Raw genomic sequence first — 24857 nt, 5'->3', positions numbered from 1 at the left:
GTGTGCCTCCTGGCAGAGTCTGTGTCTCCGCAGTCAGTGTGCCTCCTGGCAGAGGTCAGTGTGCGTCCTGGCAGAGTCTTTGTCTCCCCAGTCAGTGTGCCTCCTGGCAGAGTCTTTGTCTCCCCAGTCAGTGTGCCTCATGGCAGAGTCTGTGTCTCCACAGTCAGTGTGCCTCCTGGCACAGTCTTTGTCTCAGCAGTCAGTGTGCCTCCTGCCAGAGTATTTGTCTCTGCAGTCAATTCAATTCAATTCAGCTTTATTCGGAGCAAGTTAATGTCCATAAAAGCAATCACAGTCATAATCACAAATACAAACATGAACACTTATAGCAGACATGATCACATTTCATATACAATATTAATCATTAAAAACATGATACATCTTAAAATTACATATCTACATCTAAAAAACACATACTTTTCCTCAGGTTAATGCATTTGTTTAAAAAGGAAGCTGTATAAAAACAAATATCAGCAGATTGTAAGTTAAAAATCAATTTCATAGCCTGCTCAACCGTCCGTGTACCATATTTAACAAACATGGGCTTTAACAGAATAACACGGAAGTTGGAATACAGTTTACAAAATAATATAAAGTGCATTGTGCTCTGCTTGGAAAAACCGTCACATCTACAAGGGCCTATAGGGTATTTTCTCATTGCAGGATGTGCCACCAGGTGATGCACTATTCCAAATCTCAGTCTGGTTAGTACAAATTTGTGTGTAGGTCTGGTGACAAAAGTTAGATAGACGGGAAATCCATCCATGGACAAATATCTGTTATAGAACATAACAGTGGACAGAGAACCTGCAATTACTCTTCTTTTCCTCTCGGCAAAGGCTAGAAAAGTCATTTTCATCTCAGTCTTGGGGATTAATAAGACAGCATTTGGATCAGTTACAATATTCAGGTTAAAAATATCCGAAAAGCACATAATAATGTATTTAATCCAGGGGATTGCCTTTACTTTATCTAATCGCATACAGTCCTGGATTATAGACCTAGTGAAAGATTTTTCTTCGTTCAACCAGATTGATCTCCACAACATTAAAGGTCTAAGTGACAAAAGATCGGATAAATAATTGACATTTAGTTCATGATGACATAATGCATTAGAGGCCGAAGTGGGTAAACACAACACCTTTTTTAGGAAAGAATTCTGTTCCAGTTGCACCTCATGTGTGCTACTGTATCCCCAAATTCCAGCCCCATATAATGCAATCGAAACACATCTAGCCTGATAAATTTTTACCATGTCTCTGGTCCTACGATCCCCAATTTTCTGTGCAAATCTAAAAATTCCATGTGCATTTCTAGCCATTTTATTGCGAATATTATTAAATTCATGTGTCCACTTTTTATCTTCAGCAAAGGTTATACCCAAGTAACAGAATTTGTCCACCTGCTGCACTTTTATTTTATCTATAAAAAACCCTTTCGCTGCATGTTTAATTTTCTTTGGGCCACAAATCATTGTATAAGTTTTGCTTTTATTGATAACTAATTTTTTATCTTTGATAAAAGATACAAAACTATCCATTAATCGTTGTAACCCTATCGGAGTTCTTGACAATAATACAGCATCATCGGCGTATAATAACACCGGAACGGGGGTACCGTTAATCACTGGGGCATCTGCAGGTACTTTTTTTAAAATAGCATCAACATTATTTATAAATAAAATGAATAAAAGAGGAGCTAAAACACAACCCTGCCTTATACCGCGTTTAACGCTAAAGTTCCTAGTGCATTCACCCTTCCTACCAAAACGTACACATGTTTTTAATCTCTCGTACATTCTGGCAAGAAAATAAATTATGGCCTTTGGCGCCCCTAATTCTAACAGGGTCCTCCACAGAATAGAGTGGTCTACCATGTCGAAGGCGCTGCTTAGATCAGCAAAGCACATGTAAATATGGCCATATTTGGCTTCGCTGTATTTCCCGATCAATAATTCTAAATTAATGCATTGATCGAGTGTACCCCTACCTTTCCTAAAGCCATATTGGCTATCTGTCAGAATATGGTCCTGTTCTACCCATTCTTCCAGTCTAACCAACATAATCCTACTCATTACTTTTACTGAGGCGTCCAATAATGAGACTGGTCGATAATTTTTCGCATCGGACCTAGATCCCTTCTTGTATATAGGTACAATTATAGACTCCTCCCAAGTTTGTGGAGGGCCTATACACACCGCGGCATTAAAAACAACAGCCAACAACGGGCCCCATACTTCCGGCGTCTCCTTATATACATCACTTGGGACCCCATCCGGGCCTTGGGCCTTTCCTCCCTTACTTGCTCTTATCCCACTTTCCACTTCTTCCACAGTAATATCAAGTGGTATGATAGGCCATCTTTCTGGCCCAACATTACTATTTTTATTTGAATCAAAGATACTAGAAAAATGGGTAATCCATCCTTCACAGGAAACATTTGCTGTTAACTCCGGGGTATTTGTTTCCTTGAGGAACGGAGAATTAATTGTTGTCCAAAATAAAACAGAATTCGATAATTCTGCGGCCTGATTAAGAGATTCCCACGCTTGTAGCTGCAAATCCTTCTTCCTATCTTTAATAGCCTTTTTGTATTCTAGCCTCAGAGTAGTTATTAATTTTTTATCCCTAGGTCTTATTGCTAGGGCTTGCTTAAGGTCGGTCAGGGCATCCGAACAAATTTTATCAAACCAAACGAAGCCAGGCTTCTTACTGCCCCTACTACCACTTGTGAACTTATCGTTAATGGCATTGTTGATATCTTTAAAACTAGACAAGACCCGCTCATGATCTAATCTATTATCTAAAATAAAGACAATGTCTGCTAAATTCTTCACGATAATAGACTTGGTTAATTCAGATGCTTTAGCACCTATCCACCTCAGCCTTACCCCATTAACCCTGTGTGCTTCAATGTTTTCAACTGTAACCCCTGCCTCTACATCATTCTCCTCCCACAAAGTCATGGGGACAATAATACAGTTATGATCACTAGTATCCATTATTTCAATTTCAAGTGGGCCAAAACAATCGGCAATACTGGACGAAACCAACACATGGTCAATTACAGAATTCGCACGCCAATTCCTAAATGTGGGGATAGGGGAACCATCACTATCCCTGCAACAATCCAAAATTTCCAGGTCAAGGCACCCCATTAATGCATTCACTTTTTCCCCATACATATCATGGCCAAAATGTGGAGCCTCCCATCCAGCATTATTTGTAACCCCACAAGCTGTAGTGGATAGTAATTCACATAATGAAACATTGAAATCCCCACACCAAATGATATCAAATACTTCGTGAGAAATCGAACTTAGGTTCTCAATAGCATTGTTCAGATCAGTAACAATTCTGCCCCTGCTACTATCAAAAATGTTATTATAATAATTGATCAGAAGGATATTACGACTTTTACCTTCTTGGATCCAAATCATCTGTATTAGATTTCCTACCGGCACATATTTTATCACCGTCATCTGTCGATGAACCGATACAAGGGTGAGTAAACCTCCCTTAGCTCTACCCGGTCCATCTCCATATGCTGGCAGGTTATATGAAACGAATCCCTCATAATCAATATTATCTTTGCACCAGGTTTCCTGAAAGCATAGGATATCATACCTGTTAATAAAGGAGTTCCAACCCGGGTCCCTACTTTTAGATTTCAGACCAGCTACGTTCCAGCACACCAACCTGGAACATATACCTGCTCTGATCATATTCCCTCTAGGGATACCTTGTATAACACCCTCCATAATGCCAGCCTCAGCAATTTGGCCCAAATCACCAGAATTCATACAACCATCTGGTATGGTCTCAACCTCATCCTGCTCAGGCATCAATCTGGGGGTCAGTGTTGTTATACCAGAGATTACAGATATGCAATCAACTCTATGATCCTCCAAGTTCGCTTCCTCTTCCCTTCCCGCACATATCTCCGTCTCCTTTATATGTCAATCGTTAGAGTCCAGAGTGCTAAGTGCAAGAAATCTATTCTGGGTTGGGATATCAAAATGGGGTTTGCAAACAGGTGGAAAAGTAGCATTTCTATTGTTGACCCTCCCTTTAACATTAAGGTGATTATAAAAGTATCCTAGCGCTCGTGCGCATACATTACCATCTAAGATTGGGAGAGATGCTGCTCTTAGGAGGACGGTAGAGACGTGCTGCGGATATTTAAAGTTAATAATTACACAGTCCCCTTTTAGCCTTTTCTTATCACTCCCAATCCAGTTGGCTCTTCTGGTTGTCAGAATATTGTCAGAAAGATTCAGTGGGAAACCACATTGCCTATTTAACCACGACAAACATTTGTTTTTTAAAGAATCGTGGGTCTCTTGGGGAGCCTTGTTATCTAGCGGTGGCACATTTGTAAGTACCACCACATAGGGAGCACACTCAGGTGGTAGGTTAACAGCACCCTTCATTTTATTTCCCTCCCAGTTGTTTATATTATCTAGAACAGGCAAATTACTTCCTGATGGGTTTGTGCCTATTTGTGATACTACCGGAGTAGCACTACCATTCGCTTTGGTCCCTGTGGCTTTCTTAGTAGGGTCTCCCTGTCCTTGATTCTTACTTTGGGTATTAGTAGTGGTGTCGGCTACCACCTCCATGACCGGAATAGCAGCAGACACTTCTCCCAGTTTGCCCAATGCCTTATTTAGCAGACCGCTCAGTCTGGCAACTTCTTCCATTAACTCCTTTATTTTGAAAACCAGCGGATCTATTATGTCCCTGATCTTAGTACCAATAATTTCCTCGATGTTACTAACAATATTATCCTCTGGTCCCGCCTTATTCACTGATCTCAAGGCGGTATTCTCAATATCTTTATATGACTGGTCTGCAGATTTCTTCCCATTATATAATGTCCCCTTTTTAGACTGGGTTTTCCTGCATGTTCTTACTGATCGTTTTTTTAGGGGAGGTGAACATTGTTCCACCCTGTCATGGCAGTCATCTGTTATTAACTCATTGGGGCTATCTTGTACAGGATCAAGGTGCCCCAGCTCCGTTAACTCAACCACCTCCGGGGTGGTAGTATCAAAAGGATTATTTACATCCTCCATACCGGAGGTTGATAAACCTCGTGAGGGGCTTGCTCCGGGAGGGGTACCAGCTTTCCCCAATGACTGTCGTCTTTCAGAATTTATCTTATTAACCCTCTGAACCAAATAATTATCCATTGTACGTGGCCCCAAAGAGGCTTTAGATCTAGACATATTATAAACAGTCTCACCCTCGTTACAAGCCTGAATTGATAGAACGTTATGTCCGTTAGTAATTACTAAAATGACAATTTATTTAAAACGAAAAAAAAAACACTGGCAATGATTGGCAAATCCTCAATATCACCCCCGCTGCTTCCTCCAGATCTTGTGACCAGGACCAGCGTCTCTGGCCCAGTCCAGTCTCCTCAGGCCTCTGAGGGCCACAGAGGGCCCGCCCTTTGCCCGGGCTTAGCCCGGCGTCGCCCGCGCGCGTCCCGCGACGCGGAGGGAGCCTCAGCCTTTTGAGCGCCTCCGGGCGCGAAGACAAGCGGAAGGCGGAAGTGGCCGCTAGGCAGCCTGGGAGCTGTAGTCTCCCCCTGTCACGGCGCGATAGCGTTGGGCGCCGACAGAGGGGACAAACAGCGTGGGCACCCCAGGAGCGGCTAAGCAGCAAACAAATCGCCAGCAGGACCTCCGGTGAGTAATAGCGTCAAGAATTGCACCCCCGCTCCACCGAGGGAGCCTCAGCCTTTTGAGCGCCTCCGGGCGCGAAGACAAGCGGAAGGCGGAAGTGGCCGCTAGGCAGCCTGGGAGCTGTAGTCTCCCCCTGTCACGGCGCGATAGCGTTGGGCGCCGACAGAGGGGACAAACAGCGTGGGCACCCCAGGAGCGGCTAAGCAGCAAACAAATCGCCAGCAGGACCTCCGGTGAGTAATAGCGTCAAGAATTGCACCCCCGCTCCACCAAGGGAGCCTCAGCCTTTTGAGCGCCTCCGGGCGCGAAGACAAGCGGAAGGCGGAAGTGGCCGCTAGGCAGCCTGGGAGCTGTAGTCTCCCCCTGTCACGGCGCGATAGCGTTGGGCGCCGACAGAGGGGACAAACAGCGTGGGCACCCCAGGAGCGGCTAAGCAGCAAACAAATCGCCAGCAGGACCTCCGGTGAGTAATAGCGTCAAGAATTGCACCCCCGCTCCACCGAGGGAGCCTCAGCCTTTTGAGCGCCTCCGGGCGCGAAGACAAGCGGAAGGCGGAAGTGGCCGCTAGGCAGCCTGGGAGCTGTAGTCTCCCCCTGTCACGGCGCGATAGCGTTGGGCGCCGACAGAGGGGACAAACAGCGTGGGCACCCCAGGAGCGGCTAAGCAGCAAACAAATCGCCAGCAGGACCTCCGGTGAGTAATAGCGTCAAGAATTGCACCCCCCTCTGCAGTCAGTGTGCCTCCTGCCAGAGTCTTTGTCTCCACAGTCAGTGTGCCTCCTGGCAGAGTCTGTGTCTCCGCAGTCAGTGTGCCTCCTGGCAGAGGTCAGTGTGCGTCCTGGCAGAGTTTTTGTCTCTGCAGTCAGTGTGCCTCCTGGCAGAGTCTTTGTCTCCGCAGTCAGTGTGCCTCCTGGCAGAGTCTGTGTCTCTGCAGTCAGTGTGCCTCTTGCCAGAGTCTTTGTCTCCGCAGTCAGTGTGCCTCCTGCCAGAGTCTTTGTCTCCGCAGTCAGTGTGCCTCCTGGCAGAGTCTGTGTCTCCGCAGTCAGTGTGCCCCCTGGCAGAGGTCAGTGTGCGTCCTGGCAGAGTCTTTGTCTCCACAGTCAGTGTGCCTCCTGGCAGAGTCTGTGTCTCCCCAGTCAGTGTGCCTCATGGCAGAGTCTGTGTCTCCACAGTCAGTGTGCCTCCTGGCACAATCTTTGTCTCCACAGTCAGTGTGCCTCCTGGCAGAGTCTTTGTCTCCACAGTCAGTGTGCCTCCTGGCAGAGTCTTTGTCTTCAGAGTCTGTGTGCCTCCTGGCAGTCTTTGTCTCTGCAGTCTGTGTGCCTTCTGGCAGACTCTTTGTCTCCGCAGTCAATGTGCTTCCTGGGAGAGTCTTTGTCTCCGCAGTCAGTGTGGCTCCAGGGAGAGTCTTTGTCTCCACAGTCAGTGTGCCTCCTGGCAGAGTCTCTGTCCCCGCAGTCAGTGTGCCTCCTAGCAGTCTTTGTCTCCGCAGTTAGTGTGCCTCCTGGCAGAGTCTTTGTCTCTGCAGTCAGTGTGCCTCCTGGCAGAGTCTGTGTCTCCGCAGTCAGGGTGCCTCCTGGCAGAGTCTTTGTCTCCGCAGTTAGTGTGCCTCCTGGCAGAGTCTTTGTCTCTACAGTCTGTGTCCCTTCTGGCAAATTTTTGCCTTCCCAGTCAGTGTGCCTCCTGGCAGAGTCATTGTCTCTGCAGTGTGTGTGCCTTTTGGCAAATTCTTTGTCTTCCCAGTCAGTGTGCCTCCTGGCAGAGTCATTGTCTCTGCAGTCTGTGTGCCTTCTGACAAATTCTTTGTCTCGCAGTCAGTGTGCCTCCTGGGAGAGTCTTTGTCTCCACCTGCCTTGGTTACTGCTCCATCCGACCAGCAGGGGGCCCAGTGTGCTGAAATAGGCATGTTTGTGTCATCTTCTAGAGTACTCATACACCCTTAGTCGTTTTATGGCTCAGAGTCACACGTTGCAAACACCTCAAAGGGAGCCAAGGTGTTACCCCTAGCACATCTGAAAGAGACAACTTTGAAAGATGTCTTACAGCAAAGAGATAACTGGCAAGGTTGGGGGTTCCAAAGAGTGGCACCCAAAAACCAGTCTCGGCCAGTTCTACTTAGCCTGTAGCCTGGAGTCAGAAGTTGTGTGAAGTCTTGCCCTGTCCAGCAGAAACGTCAACCAGATGCATAGACATAACCCATCCTCAACCAGATGCATAGAGAGAACCCATCCTCAACCAGATGCATAGACATAACCCATCCTCAACCAGATGCATAGAGAGAACCCATCCTCAACCAGATGCGTAGAAAAAACACATCCTCAACCAGCTGCATGGAGGGAACCCATCCTCAACAGGATGCATGGAAAGAACCCATTCCCTTCAGATGCATAGAAAACCTATTCTCAACCAGATGCATAGAAAGAAGCCAACCTATGTCAGATGCATGGAGAGACCCCGTCCTCAACTGGATACATAGAAATAACCCATCCTTTATCAGATGCATAGAGAGAACCTATCCTCAACCAGATGCATAGAAAGAAGCCAACCTATGTCAGATGCATGGAGAGACCCCGTCCTCAACTGGATACATAGAAATAACCCATCCTTTATCAGATGCATAGAGAGAACCTATCCTCAACCAGATGCATAGAAAGAAGCCAACCTATGTCAGATGCATGGAGAGACCCCATCCTCAACTGGATACATAAAAATAACCCATCCTCTATCAGATGCATAGAGAGAACCTGCCCTTTGCCAGATGCATAGAGAGAACCCATGCTCAACCAGGTGCATAGAAAGAACCCATCCTCAACCAGCTGCATGGAGAAAACTCATCCTCAACTAGATGCATAAAAAGAACCCATCCTCTATCAGATACATAGAGAGAACCTATCCTCAACCAGATTCATAGAAAGAACCCATCCTCTATCAGATACATAGAGAGAACCTATCCTCAACCAGATGCATAGAAAGAAGCCAACCTATGTCAGATGCATGGAGAGACCCCGTCCTCAACTGGATACATAGAAAGAACCCATCCACTATCAGATGCATAGAGAGAACCTGCCCTTTGCCAGATTCACAGAGAGAACCCATCTTTTTGCAACTGAAGCCCCATTGAATGCAGTGCACTGTGGCCAGTGCACAGAATCTTAAAGATGATATATCTTTCATCGAGCAAGCGATGCACATTGGGTACGGGTTGAACTTCTCAGTGGCAGCGGCCAGGGCAGGCATGTGCACAGATCCTCCCTGACCACTGTGCAGTTGTTGTTGCAGCGACCCACAACACTTTCAGTCTCTGACTATAGGCATCCTGTGGAGCTGGGGTGACAGCCCCTGGGAGGCTGCATCTAACTGCTCACTGTTCTAATGTATACATTGAAGGGTTCTGTGTATGATCTTGTGGCCACCGATTAAAATCTTAGTGGGACTAGAAAGCCTTTCATCTTTCCAAGATCGATTAAAGAAGTACTATTGAGTTTAGTAATAATGAATATCTTTTATTATGGGATCTGCCCTCTCTCTGTGGACTGAAACATCCTTTCTCAGAGCTCAAGGGTCAGCGCCGTAGCTCACCGTCTTCACTTGCTAGGCGGCTTCTTGTGTCCCTTATCACTGCCCTAAGTAGGAACACTACTACTCAAGAGTTCTGCTGAGGACACCCACATCCGCATTAAAATAGCTGAGCGCATGGGTAATCGTAGATCGGTAATGGAGCTCCTGACCCACAGCCATCAATGGAAGAATCTCACCTTTCTCTCCCTAAAGAGATCTAAAACAGAAACCATGTGATCTTGGCCCTGTAGATCCGATGGTGCTTCCATTGAACTGCTTACCCCCAGGTCTCACCCAGGAACACTGCTCTCCCAGTGCCAGCTAGTGCCGGGGACACCAATCTGGGGGTGATCTTCGGCTCTTTCTAAGAACACTTTTTTACACCTTTGCTTCCTTTTCCGCATCCTCCAACTGTTGTTGAAGCCACACAGCATTAGCTCATTCTCTCGGGGGAACTCCCTAGCATCAACTGTTGCAGTGATGTCTATGATCACTTTCGGCCAGAGCAATATGGGAGCGCCCTAGAGCGCAAACCAATCTCGTTAGCCTCGCTGGCGTCCATCTTAGAGCTTCGCAGAGCGCAAACCCATCTCATTAGCCTCACCTGCGGCCATCTTGAATCACCATAGAGCACAAACCCATCTCATTAGCCTCACCTGCGGCCATCTTGAATCACCATAGAGCACAAACCCATCTCATTAGCCTCACTGGCGTCCATCTTGAAGCACCGTGGAGTGCAGACCCATCTCGTTAGCCTCACCGGCGGCCATCTTGAATCACCATAGAGCACAAACCCGTCTTGTTAGCCTCACCTGCGGCCATCTTGGAGCACCGCAGAGCGCAAACCCATCTCATTAGCCTCACTAGTGGCCATCTTGAATCACCATAGAGCACAAACCCGTCTTGTTAGCCTCACCTGCGGCCATCTTGAAGTACCGTGGAGTGCAGACCCATCTCGTTAGCCTCACCGGCGGCCATCTTGAATCACCATAGAGCACAAACCCGTCTTGTTAGCCTCACCTGCGGCCATCTTGGAGCACCGCAGAGCGCAAACCCATCTCATTAGCCTCACCTGCGGCCATCTTGGAGCACTGCAGAGCGCACACCCATCTCGTTAGCCTCACCTGCGGCCATCTTGTAAGCGTTGAAGTCTTTCCACTGGCGTCAGATCAGATAAATGGTGCAGTTGAAACCCCTCTGCTTTGCACAGAAGGCAATCACAGAGTCTTCCCGAAGCAGAAGCTTCCAGAACACTGCACCAGACCATCAGCTCCAATAATCTAGTATTGCTTCACCCAGTGGTTTATAAGGAACTCTCTACAGTCATGCAGCCCCACACTCTTGGCTGCAGAGCCTCGGAATGGCTTTAAGGAAACACTGGAAAAGCCTCGAGACCATCGCTCAATGCCAGACATACAGACAGCATTCTGTCCCACCTCCTTGAAAGCACTCAGTGTGGGTAAGAAACAAAAATATAAAACAAAAACACCATGAATCAGTGTTGCTCTGCTGTGTCTGGAGTAGGCCTGGGCAAAAATTTCGTTCCGTTCGCGGAACTTGCGATAATTTGACATTTTTGCGTTCCGCGGAGAGCGCGAAAATGTCAAAAATTCCGGTTTCCGCAGCTTGGCGATAATTTGTTTCTTGCTCGCGCTGTAAAATGATACATTCTCGCACGCGCGCGATCGCCTTACCTGAATCCCTGCGTTCGCCGACAAGTTTTCTTGATCCGGTCGCGTTCTCCATGAGATGTTGTATTGTTTTTAGCCATTTGCGCTGTCTCGCGACAGTTCGCGCCCGCAGTGACGTCATGCGTCGCGCGATCACGTCTTTCTTCTCGCGATCATGCACCGCGAGAACAACTCAAAACAAGATGGCCGCGCCCGCAAGCAGCCACATGGGTAAGTTGGCGACCCGCAACCATGCAGAAAATCGCGCGAACATGCCGGAAAAAAACTTCCGCATCTTCGCGATATTTCTGCTTGTTTGCGATAATTTTAAACATTCTCGCGATAATTTGCGAAGGTTAATTCCGCAAATTCCGCCCACCCCTAGTCTGGAGTTACAGTTATAGTACCTGGAGAGAGTGGGATCTGGGGAGAGTCCAGGTGAGATCTGAAAGTGTGTGCTAAAGTTAAATTCTTTGTGTTTGCGCAATGTGGTGTTTTACCGCCCAGGTGCGCGAGGGCTGTGTGATCAGCAGAGTAAGACAGGGATTCCCGGGCTGCTTCCTTGCAAGCAAGGGCTGAGTTCTGACCATGCTTTGGGTGGGCAAGAGCTCATTATTTTCCTGTGTATGTCTGTACTCAGACTAACCCTAGCCCTCTTCCACAGCTATGCACAGAACCATGCCACTTACTGTTAGTGACATCCTTAGACGATACTGAGAAGTGCTGTTACTCTCCCATTAAAAGCAGTGGAGCAGAGCTGAGAAGTGCCGGAACTCTCCCACTAAGAGCATTGGAGCAGTGCTGAGAAGTGCCGGAGCTCTCCCATTAAATGCATTGGAGCAGTGCTGAGAAGTGCAGGTACTATCCCATTAAAAGCATTGGACCAGTGCTGAGAAGTGTCGGAAATCTCCCTTTAAAAGCACTGGCGCAGTGCTGAGATGTGCTGGTACTATCCCATTGAAAGCATTAGAGCAGAACTTAGAAGTGCCAGAACTCTCCCATTAAAAGTGCTGGAGAAGTGATGGGAAGTGCCGATACTCGCCCATTCAAAAGCAGTGGAGGACAGCTGTCAAGTGCCAGTACTATCCCATTAAGAGCATTTCAGCAGTGCTGAGAAGTGCCTGTGCTATCCCATTAAAAGCATTGGAGCAGTGCTGAGAAGTGCCGGAACTCTCCCATTAAAAGCACTGGTGCAGTGCTGAGAAGTGCCTGTGCTATCCCATTAAAAGCATTGGAGCAGTGCTGAGAAGTGCCGGAACTCTCCCATTAAAAGCACTGGTGCAGTGCTGAGAAGTACCGAAACGCGCCCATTCAAAAGCAATGGAGGATGGCTGTGAAGTGCCGGTACTATCCGAATAAGAGCATTGGAGCAGTGCTGAAAAGTGCCGAAATTCTCACATTAAAAGCACTGATGCAGTGCTGAGAAGTGCCGGAACTATCCCATTGAAAGCATTAGAGCAGAACCGAGAAGTGCCGGAACTTTCCCATTACAAGAGCTGGAGAAGGAATGAGCAGTGCCTCCATTATCCCATTAAAAGCAAAGGAGAATGGCTGTGAAATGCCGTTACTCTCCTATTGTAAGCAGTGGAGGACGGCTGCGAAGTGCCGGAACTATCCCATTAAAAACATTTGAGCAGTGCTTAGAATTGCCGGTACTATCCCATTAAGAGCATTGGGGCAGTACTGAGAAGTGCCGGAACTCTCCCATTAAAAGCAGTGGAAGACGGCTGCGAAGTGCCGGAACTCTCCCATTAAATGCATTGGAGCAGTGGAGCCTAAGGAAGTGTAGGCACTGACTGCCGTAGGTGACTGCCCATGTAAAGCACTGTATATAATCAGTTATGTCACTGATATTTTTTCACAATACATTTTACTGGATAGATTTGTGAAATAATACAACTCTTTCGTCAGATTCAGAAATTCCAGTCTGTAACACTGAGATCTTTAAACTGGGGGGCGGGCACTCTGGGTGGGGGAGGGGGGGCTTAATTGATCCGGGTGAGAACACAAGTCTCTGATCAAAAGAAGCATAATGCTGATAAAAGCGCTTTGTTTCAAGTGGAAACAAGCATTTGCAATTCAATAGGTCTCCCATTTAGAGTTTAAGTTATTGGCATTGTAAATGACAATGTCTTTTATTTATGCGTTGTTTTTAAAACAGATAAAGAAAAGGCATTGTCGTTTACAATGCCAATAACATAAACTCTTGCAAATACGAGACCTATTGCATTGCAAATGGGTGCTAGGGGAGAGCGTGGTGCTCAGAGGCTGTAATTAAAGCCTACAGAGCAACAGCGCACGGGCGTGTCGCGATGGGAGCTTACAAAATGAGACAAGGTGGTACTAAGGAGGGACTACTAAGACTATTGACCAATGAATATCCACAGTTTACGGTGGACAATGACACAAGCCAATGAATAATGTGGGCGGAGCTTCAAGTCCCTACCTCAATACAGCATGCCTCGCAGAGCAGCGCATGCGCTGCCCAGTCTCGACCTTAACTTGAGTCTCAGTAAGCCGCTCTGTAAGGGGCCATCACTGACAGCTTTAGTCATTTATGGCAGAAGAGAAGGTGTCAAAAGGGGAGGGGGGTCCAGATATTCCTTAAACCTCCCCCTCCCATCACTACTGGTGATCACACTGCGGATACTTTTACACTTTAGTAAGGCCTGGCTCACCATAAGAGTATGCTTGGCAGTCTTGTATTTGAACGTAACTGCAATATTTAAATTTGTTAGATATATTTAAAATTGCAAGTTAATATTGATAAATGTTAGAAATTCTGGGGCGGCCGATGATTTTCTTTTTTTCTTTTGTACGGTGGGAGGGGGCATTAAAAAGTTTGAAGACCACTGCTGTAACTGTAACATCACCAAACTATCACCGCTCCGTGCTTGCAATATAGCGAAGCATACATTACGTGGCCACCAGAGGGCGCAGTATGCCCGTGTTCTTGAATGAAAGGAGGGACGTGTCTGGGTCTGCCCTCTGGAGCGTCACGCAGAGTTCCCGTATCTTAAATTGTCACTGGTGCTTGGCTGTAAATGGGACAGGACGATAGGTTATCATACCTCGGCTCTGGAGCCTGTCTCTAACCTGCAGCTTTCAGTCACTTGAAGCCAGCCTCTGCCCCCCACTCCTCCCTCAAATGCACCCCTAGAATTTGAAAGAGTCTAAGACTGAAAATCGTCATCTTTAGGGTTACATCTATAAAAGATTGTCCCTGCGGGCATTCGCCCCATGAGATCTGAGTTACTGTCATTCACTGGTGCCTCCCAGCTCACCCCTTCAGGGCCCACTTGGAATGTTCCACTTCCGAGTCTACAGGGACAGGGGAGAGGATGTGGTCCGTCGGCTAGACTGCCGACTTTGGTGCTGGAAACTAGGGTTCAAGCCTCGAGGTCCCGTCCACATCCTGTGATTCTGGGCAAATCACTTAATTTCCCCGTGCCTGAATGTGTAATGTAAATACTGTGCTCATGTACCTTCGGGTCGAGTTCGCGCTATATAAATATGCAACAAAAAAATAAAAAAGATTAGCCCACGGGGTTGGGTGGGGGAACACGTGAACAATCGTTTCCTTGCGGTAAACTTTCTGCCTGGCACTGAGTACGACGTTGGATGGACCAACGTCAGGCCCCTAAACACCCTCTATAGTGCCACCCTCTATAGTGCCAACTTATTCCCAGCATGGACTGTGGCGCTTGCGTCACCAGTCAGACTGACGAGGGACTTGTGATCATGGAGGGCCATCCTTAGCTGGTGACCTACTTACCACTATCCCAAACCTGGCACTTTATCTCTGGTACTGGGCACATTGTTTGATGGGCTTAAGCAGACGCCAGCTGGCCTTGTGGGCATCCATTGTCACCCGTTAACCCCATCCCCACCCTGGCACTTTTTCCCTGGCACTGCATACAGTGCTAGTTGGGCTGAGGCCAGACTCCAGGAGGCCTCGTTGGCGTCCAGTGACCCCCCTTACCACCATCCCCTGGCACCTTATCCCTGGCACTGCACTGGGCCCCAGCTACGATGCATCATCAACGCCACCTTCGAATCCAGCACTTTCCCCAATGACTGGAAATGCTCAGAAGTCAAGCCCCTCCTCAAAAAACCCTCTGCAGACCCGACGGACCTGAATAACTACCGACCCATCTCTCTCCTTCCCTTCGCAGACAAAGTCACAGAGAAGATCGTCAACGTCCAGCTGACAAACTTTATCAAAGAGAACGCCATCCTTAACTCTTCCCAATCCAGATTCAGCAGTAACCACAGCACCCAGACCATCCTCCTCACCGCCACAGATGACATCCGCACACTCCTCGACCAAAACCACACTGCGGCCCTCATCCTACTAGACCTCTCCACAGCCTTGAACACCGTCTCCCACCACACTCTCGCAGCCAGACTCTACTACGCCGGCATACAGGGAACTGCCCTCCGCTCATTCCTCGCCGGCAGAACCCAAAGGATCAGAATCCCGCCTTTCCTCTCCGAGCAGATCAACTGCGGAGTACCCCAAGGGTCATCACTCAGTCCCACACTCTTCAACATCTACATGGCCTCCCTTGCTGCCATCGTCAGACAGCATGGACTCAGCATAGTACCCTACACCAACGTTACCCAGCTCATCCTCTCTCTCACGAAGGACCCCAACTCCACCAGACTCACTTCCAGGAAGGAATGAAAGACGTCGCAGCCTGGATGAACAGCAGCAGTCTGAAGCTCAACTCAGAGAAGGCAGAAGTCCTCGTCCTTGGACCCACCCTCTCTACTTGGGACAACACCTTGTGGCCTACCGCCCTCGGCAACCCCCCAACCCACACAGACCACGCCAGGAACCTCGGCATCATAGTTGACTTCTCCCTCACCATGACCCGCCAGATCAACGCCATCACCGCCCCCTGCTTCAACACCCTCCGCATCCTTCGCAAGCCCTTCAAGTGGATCCCCCCACCCGAAGCCGGAATAACCATCACCCACGCACTCATAAGTAGTAGACTGAACTATGGAAACACCCCCTACGCTGGAATCAACAAATCCCTGCTACCCAAACTCCAGACCATTCAGAACACCGCGGCCAGACTCGTCCTTGGCACCCCACAACTGAGCACATCACCCAACACCTGAAAGACCTTCACTGGCTCCCCGTCGAGGAGAGAGCGGCCTTCACGCTACTCACCCACACCTACAAATCCCTGCTACCCAAACTCCAGACCATTCAGAACACCGCGGCCAGACTCGTCCTTGGCACCCCACAACTGAGCACATCACCCAACACCTGAAAGACCTTCACTGGCTCCCCGTCGAGGAGAGAGCGGCCTTCACGCTACTCACCCACACCTACAAATCCCTGCTACCCAAACTCCAGACCATTCAGAACACCGCGGCCAGACTCGTCCTTGGCACCCCACAACTGAGCACATCACCCAACACCTGAAAGACCTTCACTGGCTCCCCGTCGAGGAGAGAGCGGCCTTCACGCTACTCACCCACACCTACAAATCTCTCCACAACACCAGACCCAAATACCTCAACGAAAGAGTCTCCTTCCACGTACCCAAAAGAAACCTCTGCTTCGCGGACCTCACCATAGCAGAAACCCCGCGCATCCGCAGAACCAGAGCGGGTGGATGAGCCATCTCCTACGTCGCAGCAAAGGCCTGGACCGAGCTCCCAGTCAACATCAGACACTCCCCTACTCTGCACACCTTCAGGAAAAGCCTCAAGACCTGGCTCTTCGGCTGACCCGGAGCTGCACCCCACCCCGGCGCCTTGAGACCCTCACGGGTGAGTAGCGCGCTTCACAGTTCCCTGATAGATTGATTGATTGCATTCAGTGTTAGATGGACTGAGACAAGACTCCAGGGGGCCTCATAGGCATCCAGTGACACCCCTTACCACAAACCCCACCATGGCACCTTATCTATGGCACTGCATACAGTGTTAGATTGACTTAAGACAGACACTAGGAGGCCTTGTGGGCATCCACTGAAACTCGTTACCCCCATCCTCACCCTGGCACTTTATACCTGGCACTGCATACAGTGTTTGATGGGCTTAGGCCAGGCGCCAGGGGGCCTCCTGGGACTCCAGTGACACCCCTTACCACCATCCCCACCTTGGCACTTTGTCCCTGGCACTGAGGGCGATGCAGTCAAGGAAAGTGGCATCTCACTTGAGATTTGTTTCTTTCAGGGTGGAGGTGCAGGAAGAGGGGAGTGAAGCCACCCGGGATCACATCCCACCCAAGAGCAGCCCCAGGAGCAGCGGCGGCCTCAGCAGGTGAGGCTTCTCACCAGCCTCCACTCTGGGTGTTGGGAGTCAGTGAGGGACTTTACTTGTATCACGTTATTGCAAACAGTGACACATTGAACTATGTAGGAGGCACCTCTGGCAGTCTTTGCCAACAGTCTGCAATTTGTAGAATATGTCGAAACATTAGCTATGTTACGAAATACTTGGAAAATGTGTTTTGGGAATAAACTATATAGTTCATGAATATGGAATCAATTTCTCAACTTTTGCCTAGAACATTGCAATTTCTGTCTAGTGTTTAATTCTGTCTTTCCATGCTCTGGGACAAACCATTGGCTTTGTGCCTATCTATGATTGGCCATACCAGCCTGGGTCAGGTCCCCCTCCGCCCCAAGTGTGGTGTATGTCTACCCATGTGATGCCAGCAGTGGCCCAGACTAGCCTCCCTGCCCTCCCCTTCCTGTGAGTGCCCTAGCGTGGTGCTACCCAATAGATGCCATTTCACCATTGGCTCAGGCCATCTTCCCTGCCCCTCGCGAGTTCCCTCGGCGTGCTGTAAATCCATCTAGATAGATGTCATTTCACCACTGGCACTGGGTAGCCTCCCTATGATTTGCAACTGCCCTCAGTGCACTGTTTGTCCATCTAGGTGGATATCATTCCTCTACTAGCCCAGGTCAGCCTTCCTGTCCCTTACCACTGCCCTCAGTGTGGTGTAAACCCACCCAGCTAGATGCCATTTTTTCCACTGGTCAAGGTCGGCCTCCCTGCCTCTCGCGACCGCCCTCCTTGGTGTGTACATTCAGTTTGTTAGATGTTCTTCTCATCTAGGAGTATTCTGATCTCAAGTCTTTCGGTCTAGTCTGGACACTCAGTACTACGCCTCAGAATGAATTCATACCAGAATATGAACCCACCAGTTTAGGACCCTCCTGTCCAGCAGCACCTAAGGCTGCGGAAGTGTCAGAGGAGCACAGACTGAGTCACTCTCCTTCTTCCTGGGCATTGTCAGCTTCTAAGAGTGGTTTAATTGGTGTGATGGAATACCCCCACTCCTGGTCTCATGGGCTCACATGTCTGATGGCCACATTTTCAAAGACATTTGGAGGGCTCATATCGGTTGGATTCTTTTCCCTTACCCATTCTCTTCTCCCCCTCTCACCTGTCTGTTTCACACATACCCTAGACCTCCATGCACACCTGTAGAAGAAGAGTATTCCATTCATGTCAACCAGACTTGAAACCCGCAGCATCGGTGTACGCACCAGCTTCCAGACGCGCCTTGTCAGCAGGTGTTTTACCTCTTGATGGCAGCCAAGGGTTCCTTGCCTTGCAGAGCCCTCCTCCTGGGTGTAAACGTAAGGATGGGCACCGCCTCTGCACAGGCCCATGTCTCTCCACAGGCCCATGTCTCTCCACAGGCCCATATCTCCCCACAGGACCTTGTCTCCCCACACACCCTTGTCTCCCCACACGCCCTTGTCTCCCCACAGGCCCATGTCTCTCCACAGGCCCATGTCTCTCCACAGGCCCATGTCTCCCCACAGGCCCATGTCTCCCCACAGGCCCATATCTCCCCACAGGCCCTTGTCTCCCCACACACCCTTGTCTCCCCACAGGCCCTTGTCTCCCCACAGGCCCTTGTCTCCCCACAGGCCCATGTCTCTCCACAGCCCCATGTCTCCCCACAGGCCCTTGTCTTGTCAACCCAGTCCTGCTCCTAAAACCAAAGTTCTCACAACATTGTTTTTCTGTTCTATTCATAGCGTCGACGAACACAAGAAAACCTCAGAAACTTCATCAGTAGCCAGCACAAAGATATCCAGCTCAAGCCAGAAGAACACCACTGTGGATTCACCAGAGACCGACACCAGGACGACTTCCTCTGTCACGAGGAAGACGTATGAGAGCTCACCAGTAAACAACACTAGAACAAGTACCACCAGCAGCACAAAGAAACTAGAAAGTTCAACACTAGTAGACACCAGCACACCTCCTTCCTCCACCCGGAAGACATACGAGAGCTCACCAGTAAACAACCTCAGCACAAGTGCCACCAGCAGCACAAAGAAACTAGAAAGTTCAACACTAGTAGACACTGGCACAGCTGCTTCCTCCACCCGTACGACATACGAGAGTTTGCCAGTAAACAACACCAGCACAAGTACCACCAGCAGCACAAAGAAACTAGAAAGTTCAACACTAGTAGACACCAGCACACCTCCTTCCTCCACCCGTAAGACATACGAGAGCTCACCAGTAAACAACACCAGCACAAGTACCACCAGCAGTACAAAGAAACTAGAAAGTTCAACATTAGTAGACACCAGCACACCTCCTTCCTCCACCCGGAATACATACGAGAGTTCACCAGTAAACAACACCAGCACAAGTGCCACCAGCAGCACAAAGAAACTAGAAAGTTCAACACTAGTAGACACTGGCACAGCTGCTTCCTCCACCCGTACGACATACGAGAGTTCACCAGTAAACAACACCAGCACAAGTACCACCAGCAGTACAAAGAAACTAGAAAGTTCAACACTAGTAGACACTGGCACATCTGCTTCCTCCACCCGTACGACATACGAGAGTTCACCAGTAAACAACACCAGCACAAGTACCACCAGCAGTACAAAGAAACTAGAAAGTTCAACACTAGTAGACACCAGCACACCTCCTTCCTCCACCCGGAAGACATACGAGAGCTCACCAGTAAACAACCTCAGCACAAGTGCCACCAGCAGCACAAAGAAACTAGAAAGTTCAACACTAGTAGACACTAGCACAGCTCCTTCCTCCACCAGGACGACATATGAGAGTTCACCAGCAAACAATGCCATCACAAGTGCCACCAGCAGCACAAAGAAACTAGAAAGTTCAACACTGAGCACAGCTGCTTCCTCCGGCTCGACGACATACGGAAGTTTGCCAGTGGCCAATGCAAGGGCAGCATCCCCCGTCAACAGAAAGACCTACGAGAGTTCACCAGTAAGCCGCACCAATACAATCACGGACACCAGCAAAACCAACTCTACAACCACAAAGATTTACGAGAGTCCATCAATCATCGACACAAACACACCTAGCTCAGTGAGCAGGAAATCCAAAGAGGGCCCATTTGCAACAGATGACACAACTTCCTCCATAACCAAAAAGACATATGAGAGTTCACCACAGATAGAGAATGATGCAACCTCAGTCACCAAGAAGACATATAGCAGCTCCCAAGAAACTGATGCTAAGACAACCCTCTCCTCTGCCAGCAAGGCATATGAGAGTTCACCACTAACAGATGGCAATACAGAAACTACAACCATTAAAAAGAAGTCACAAGAAAGTTCCTATGTGACTGAAACCAATGCATCTAGTTACGCCGGAAAGAACAAACAAAGCCCAACGACCAACAGGAAGACTCTGGAGGGATCAACGGGAAATGAAATCAGTTCAACATCCTACTCTACCATGAAGACCACAACAGGGACACCAGAAATAGAAACAAGTTCAACCACCACAGTCACAAATAAGAGCTATAACAGTTCACCACAAGACAGATCTACAAGTGCCTTCTCCAAAGGAACAGAGACAGCGTACAAAACAGACTACTCAAACACTCGAAGTACATATGGGAGTTCACAAGGAACAGAAACCAGCGCAAGTCCCTCCTCTGTCAGGAAGAGCATGACGGGATCACCAGGAACAGACACAAGTTCTACTACTGCCTTTACCAGGAGTAGCTATGACCGTGTACCAGAAGCAGGATCTAGAGCCAGCCCTACATTCTCTAGAAAAGTTAATGAACGTGTACTATCGACCAACACCAGCACCAGCTCAACCACAACAAGGGAAACAACAGAAGGGCCTTCGGTCAAAGATAGTACCACCATGTACTCCACCACGAAGACCCTGGAAGGGCCTGAAGTTAGTGAAACCAGTACCACCATCACCAAAAGGTCTACCGATAGTTCACCAGCTCCCAGCACCAGAACAACAACCTCCATCAGCAGTAAGATCCCAGATAACTCAACGGTAACAGGAACCAGTGCGACCACATCCACCTACGAGACGAAGGAGAGGTAAGAAATATCTCAGCAGCAGGATATGGGCCTAGTTACTGCACATAGTTACCCATTGGTTGTGACATTATATGTGAGATACAACATCACAATTGCTTTCTGTAGCTTTGTCTTTGAATCATCAAGTTCTAGACTCTTTCATATTCAAGGGCATGCGTATGGCAATACAGGTTACACAAATGTCTAATAATACAGCATAACATAGCAACAGTGATAGACATTCAGGGCCCGATTCACAGAACTGACTTAAGACAAAATCCTAAACTTACTACCATTTTGGTATTCACAGAAGGCACTTACTCATTTCGGTATTCACAGAAGTTAGGAGTCCTAACTTTAGGACTCCTAAATGCCTTCTGTGAATACCGAAAGTCTTAAAATTTGGATTTTTCTCAGTTTAGTTTTGGTATAATTAGGACTCCTAACTTTAGGACTCCTAAATGCCTTCTGTGAATACCGAAAGTCTTAAAATTAGGATTTTTCTCAATTTAGTAGTAGTAAAGTTAGGACTCCTAACTTTAGGACTACTAAATGCCTTCTGTGAATACCGAAAGCCTTAAAATTCAGATTTTTCTCAGTTTAGTAGTAGTAAAGTTAGGAGTCCTAACTTTAGGACTCCTAAACTGACAAAAATCCTAATTTTAAGACTTTCGGTTTTCACAGAAGGCATTTAGGAGTCCTAAAGTTAGGACTCCTAACTTCTGTGAATACTGAAGTGAGTAAGTGTCTTCTGTGAATACCAAAATGAGTAAGTGCCTTCTGTGAATACCAAAATGGTAGTAAGTTTAGGATTTTGTCTTAAGTTAGTTCTGTGAATCGAGCCCTCCGACTTTTCTGGCTATAATATTAGTCTCACATTATGGCATCATATCCCATCAGTCAGAAAATAATGCTATTATTAAGATGTCAAAACTCCCTGGACATCACAATAAATTAGATTCAAGGCATCAGGGCCTGTTTACAGTACCTGAATACTAGAGCTATGACATCAAACCCCACTGATTATGACATTACAGTGCTGTGAACTCCAAAAATCAGACTCAATTTAGAAAGAAATGTAAGTTTGCCTATCTGTCTTTGTTCCACATTCAGCACATCGTCATCTTTAACAGAACTTGTGTAAATATAATTTCGTCTAAAAAATGATTTGTTATAACATGAGGCAACACGTCTGTCACAAACTACTCAGTAACTTACGTCTCACGGTTTAACAGGAGACATGAAAGTTGAACATGTAGTCGCAGTTGACATATCTTCATCTCACTGGATTGGACCAGTTGCAACTCAGATTTTGGAAAATGTCCACATGATTTTGCTATCAGTGGCCAATTTTTTTTAAAAAACCCACTGGAATTGTCCATTGAGCTGGAGAGGACTTCACTGAAGTTACCACAAGAGGCCCTGCCGGAGTGCCAGAGTATTCACTCTTATGCCGAGGGTCAATCTAGTGATGAGAGGAGCTGCATCCAGCTGTTGTGTGTTTTCCTTCTGAGGGAACACTCTCTCCCAGCTGCAGGCTGATAACCACAGATGATCAGCATCGAACAGGTATGCAGTGCATAGGGAGCAAACACAAGGAGATGATGGACGGAGCGCTGAAACTTTTCAGACACTCACCCCCAGTCACAGATCTGGGTTGAATTCATCATCCTTCTTTAGCCCACTCCACCACCCCAGTTCAGACTCAGTCATATGCAAATCAGTCTTGACCCTGTGCCTCATGGGAACAGTCCAGGCCAACCTGCCAAGCCATGTCTTCCCTGGACCGGAAACAAGCAAAACCCTTCATCAGCCAGGCCAGCTTGAATCCAGTGGCAAAGTGAGCAAGAGACCCATATCTGGGCACACCCTGCCAACTTAGGGCAACAAAGCAAACACAAGGGGATGATGGACGGAGCGCTGAAGCTTTTCAGACACTCACCCCCAGTCACAGATCTGGGTTGAATCCATCATCTTTCTTTAGCTCACTTCGCCACCTCAGTTCAGTGCAGTGCATAGGGCCCCAAGAAACTCTGGAGGCAAGTTAGCTATTCCATGCTCTCAAACGGAAGCACACAGCAGGAGCTCTAAAGTGGTAGGCTGCTAGGAACATTCTAAAAAGTTGTTAGAACTGTCCATTTTATTCCCGCTGCTAGCAACAAGCACATGTGCTGATTCAATGTTATTCTGCATCAAAAGATCTATGCTGCGAACATTTACTGCTGTAAGGAGCTCTGACTCAGATGCTCTGTACGGACTTGTTATCTTTGATGTGAACATTGACTGTTGTAAAGCACTCTGATACCTTCGGGTCTAGCTAGCGCTATATAAAACTCTCAAATAATGAAATAAGTAAAATAAAATACAGCTCTAATCTACTCAGACCAACCCAAGTAGCGCCACTCTAGGGTCCGAGGCACTACATGTCCTCATCCCAACCCTGTGGAAGCTGTATCTCCTCCTTTCACCTCGGGCCTTTCATGCCGCGAAAGGGGTGTGCATGAGCACAATGCACAGCTCGCTGCATTCATTCGTATGTTTGTTTGTAGCGCTCACATGTTGGCAATGGCCACTTCAAGCCTCTACATACCTCACTCAGAATGGCAGATCATGTTAATGAATCCAGAGGGAACATTGCCATTCAATGGTAATACTCCCAAGGATGTCACCTGCCTCGAGCAATGGAGTATCAGGGAAAACTCGAGGGTATCTGAACTGGGTGTTCAGTCCCTGAGCCATGTCATGGCCCCCCCTCCAAAATTACCAGGGACCCCATTAACACTCAATCTCCAGAAATGAAATGACAGGGCTTTCACTCGCTCCTGATAATGCGGGTCTAAGTATAACTATTTCAGATATTAAGGGGTTCAACTTCTCCAGCTTTTATGTTACTGTAAAGAGCAAATGGAAATCTGAGTGTGAGTGGTCCCTCCCAGCCCTAAATGTACCTGTGTTCTATGGAGGTTGAACAGTAGAAATACACAACTTTCCCAGCACACACTGCCCTGCACCACGGTTCTGCCACGTGCTTGCAGTGGCGCTGAACAAAGTGGGGGTGCAGCCATTTACACACAGCAGGTGTCCCATTGAAACGACCATTACATTTGCACAAATGTACCTTGCTGATAAAACTATAGAGCGCACAAGCAATAATGTGTCGAAATTGGGTAGCACAAAATATTTGACATGTGCATCACCAGCTTAAGTGTCTAATTTTTTTTGGTCCTATTAAAATCTTTGTTTTCATCACACTTCAGAATAAGGAACTAGCAAATTATCTGTGTGTTCCTATTTATTTATTTTGAAATATCTGTACAGGTAATTTATAGGCATTTACATTTTTCTGTGCGCCCGAAGAAAACAACATGCTACAGCCATTCCTTTCACAACAGCACAATTGTAATTGAGTTAACTTGACAAAATTCTCACACTTTGCAGCATGAAAAATAAAAATTGACAGCACTCTCCATGTTAAAAGAATAAGCAGCAATTTGTCAGAAGACAACATAAAAACAAAATTGAAAGTCATTGTTAATGGTTTTGTCAATGATGATTTTTAAGCATGCAGCACAGCAGCATGGCTGATAGGCACCATGGCTGAACATCATTTACAAACAAGCAGGGC

The 24857-nt window shown here is 47.7% G+C and overlaps 1 protein-coding gene across 5 annotated transcripts in view; it reads left to right on the top strand.

The window, feature by feature from the left end:
- The window catches only part of LOC146788809 (uncharacterized), a 397685-nt gene that overhangs the window by 180128 nt on the left and 192700 nt on the right, over window positions 1-24857 (top strand). For 3 of the 5 annotated variants that reach the window (XM_085630386.1, XM_085630388.1, XM_085630387.1), the window contains exons 13-14: window positions 17118-17204; window positions 18944-21253. In XM_085630386.1, the coding sequence (XP_085486512.1) occupies window positions 17118-17204; window positions 18944-21253 (2397 nt within the window). The remainder of the gene's footprint in view (window positions 1-17117; window positions 17205-18943; window positions 21254-24857) is intronic. The other 2 variants (XM_085630389.1, XM_085630390.1) reach the window with 1 other exon arrangement.

This window comes from Triturus cristatus, chromosome 10 (assembly GCF_964204655.1).
Source record: "Triturus cristatus chromosome 10, aTriCri1.1, whole genome shotgun sequence".
Classification (NCBI taxonomy): domain Eukaryota; kingdom Metazoa; phylum Chordata; class Amphibia; order Caudata; family Salamandridae; genus Triturus; species Triturus cristatus.
This window is presented reverse-complemented; position numbering and strand designations above follow the sequence as displayed.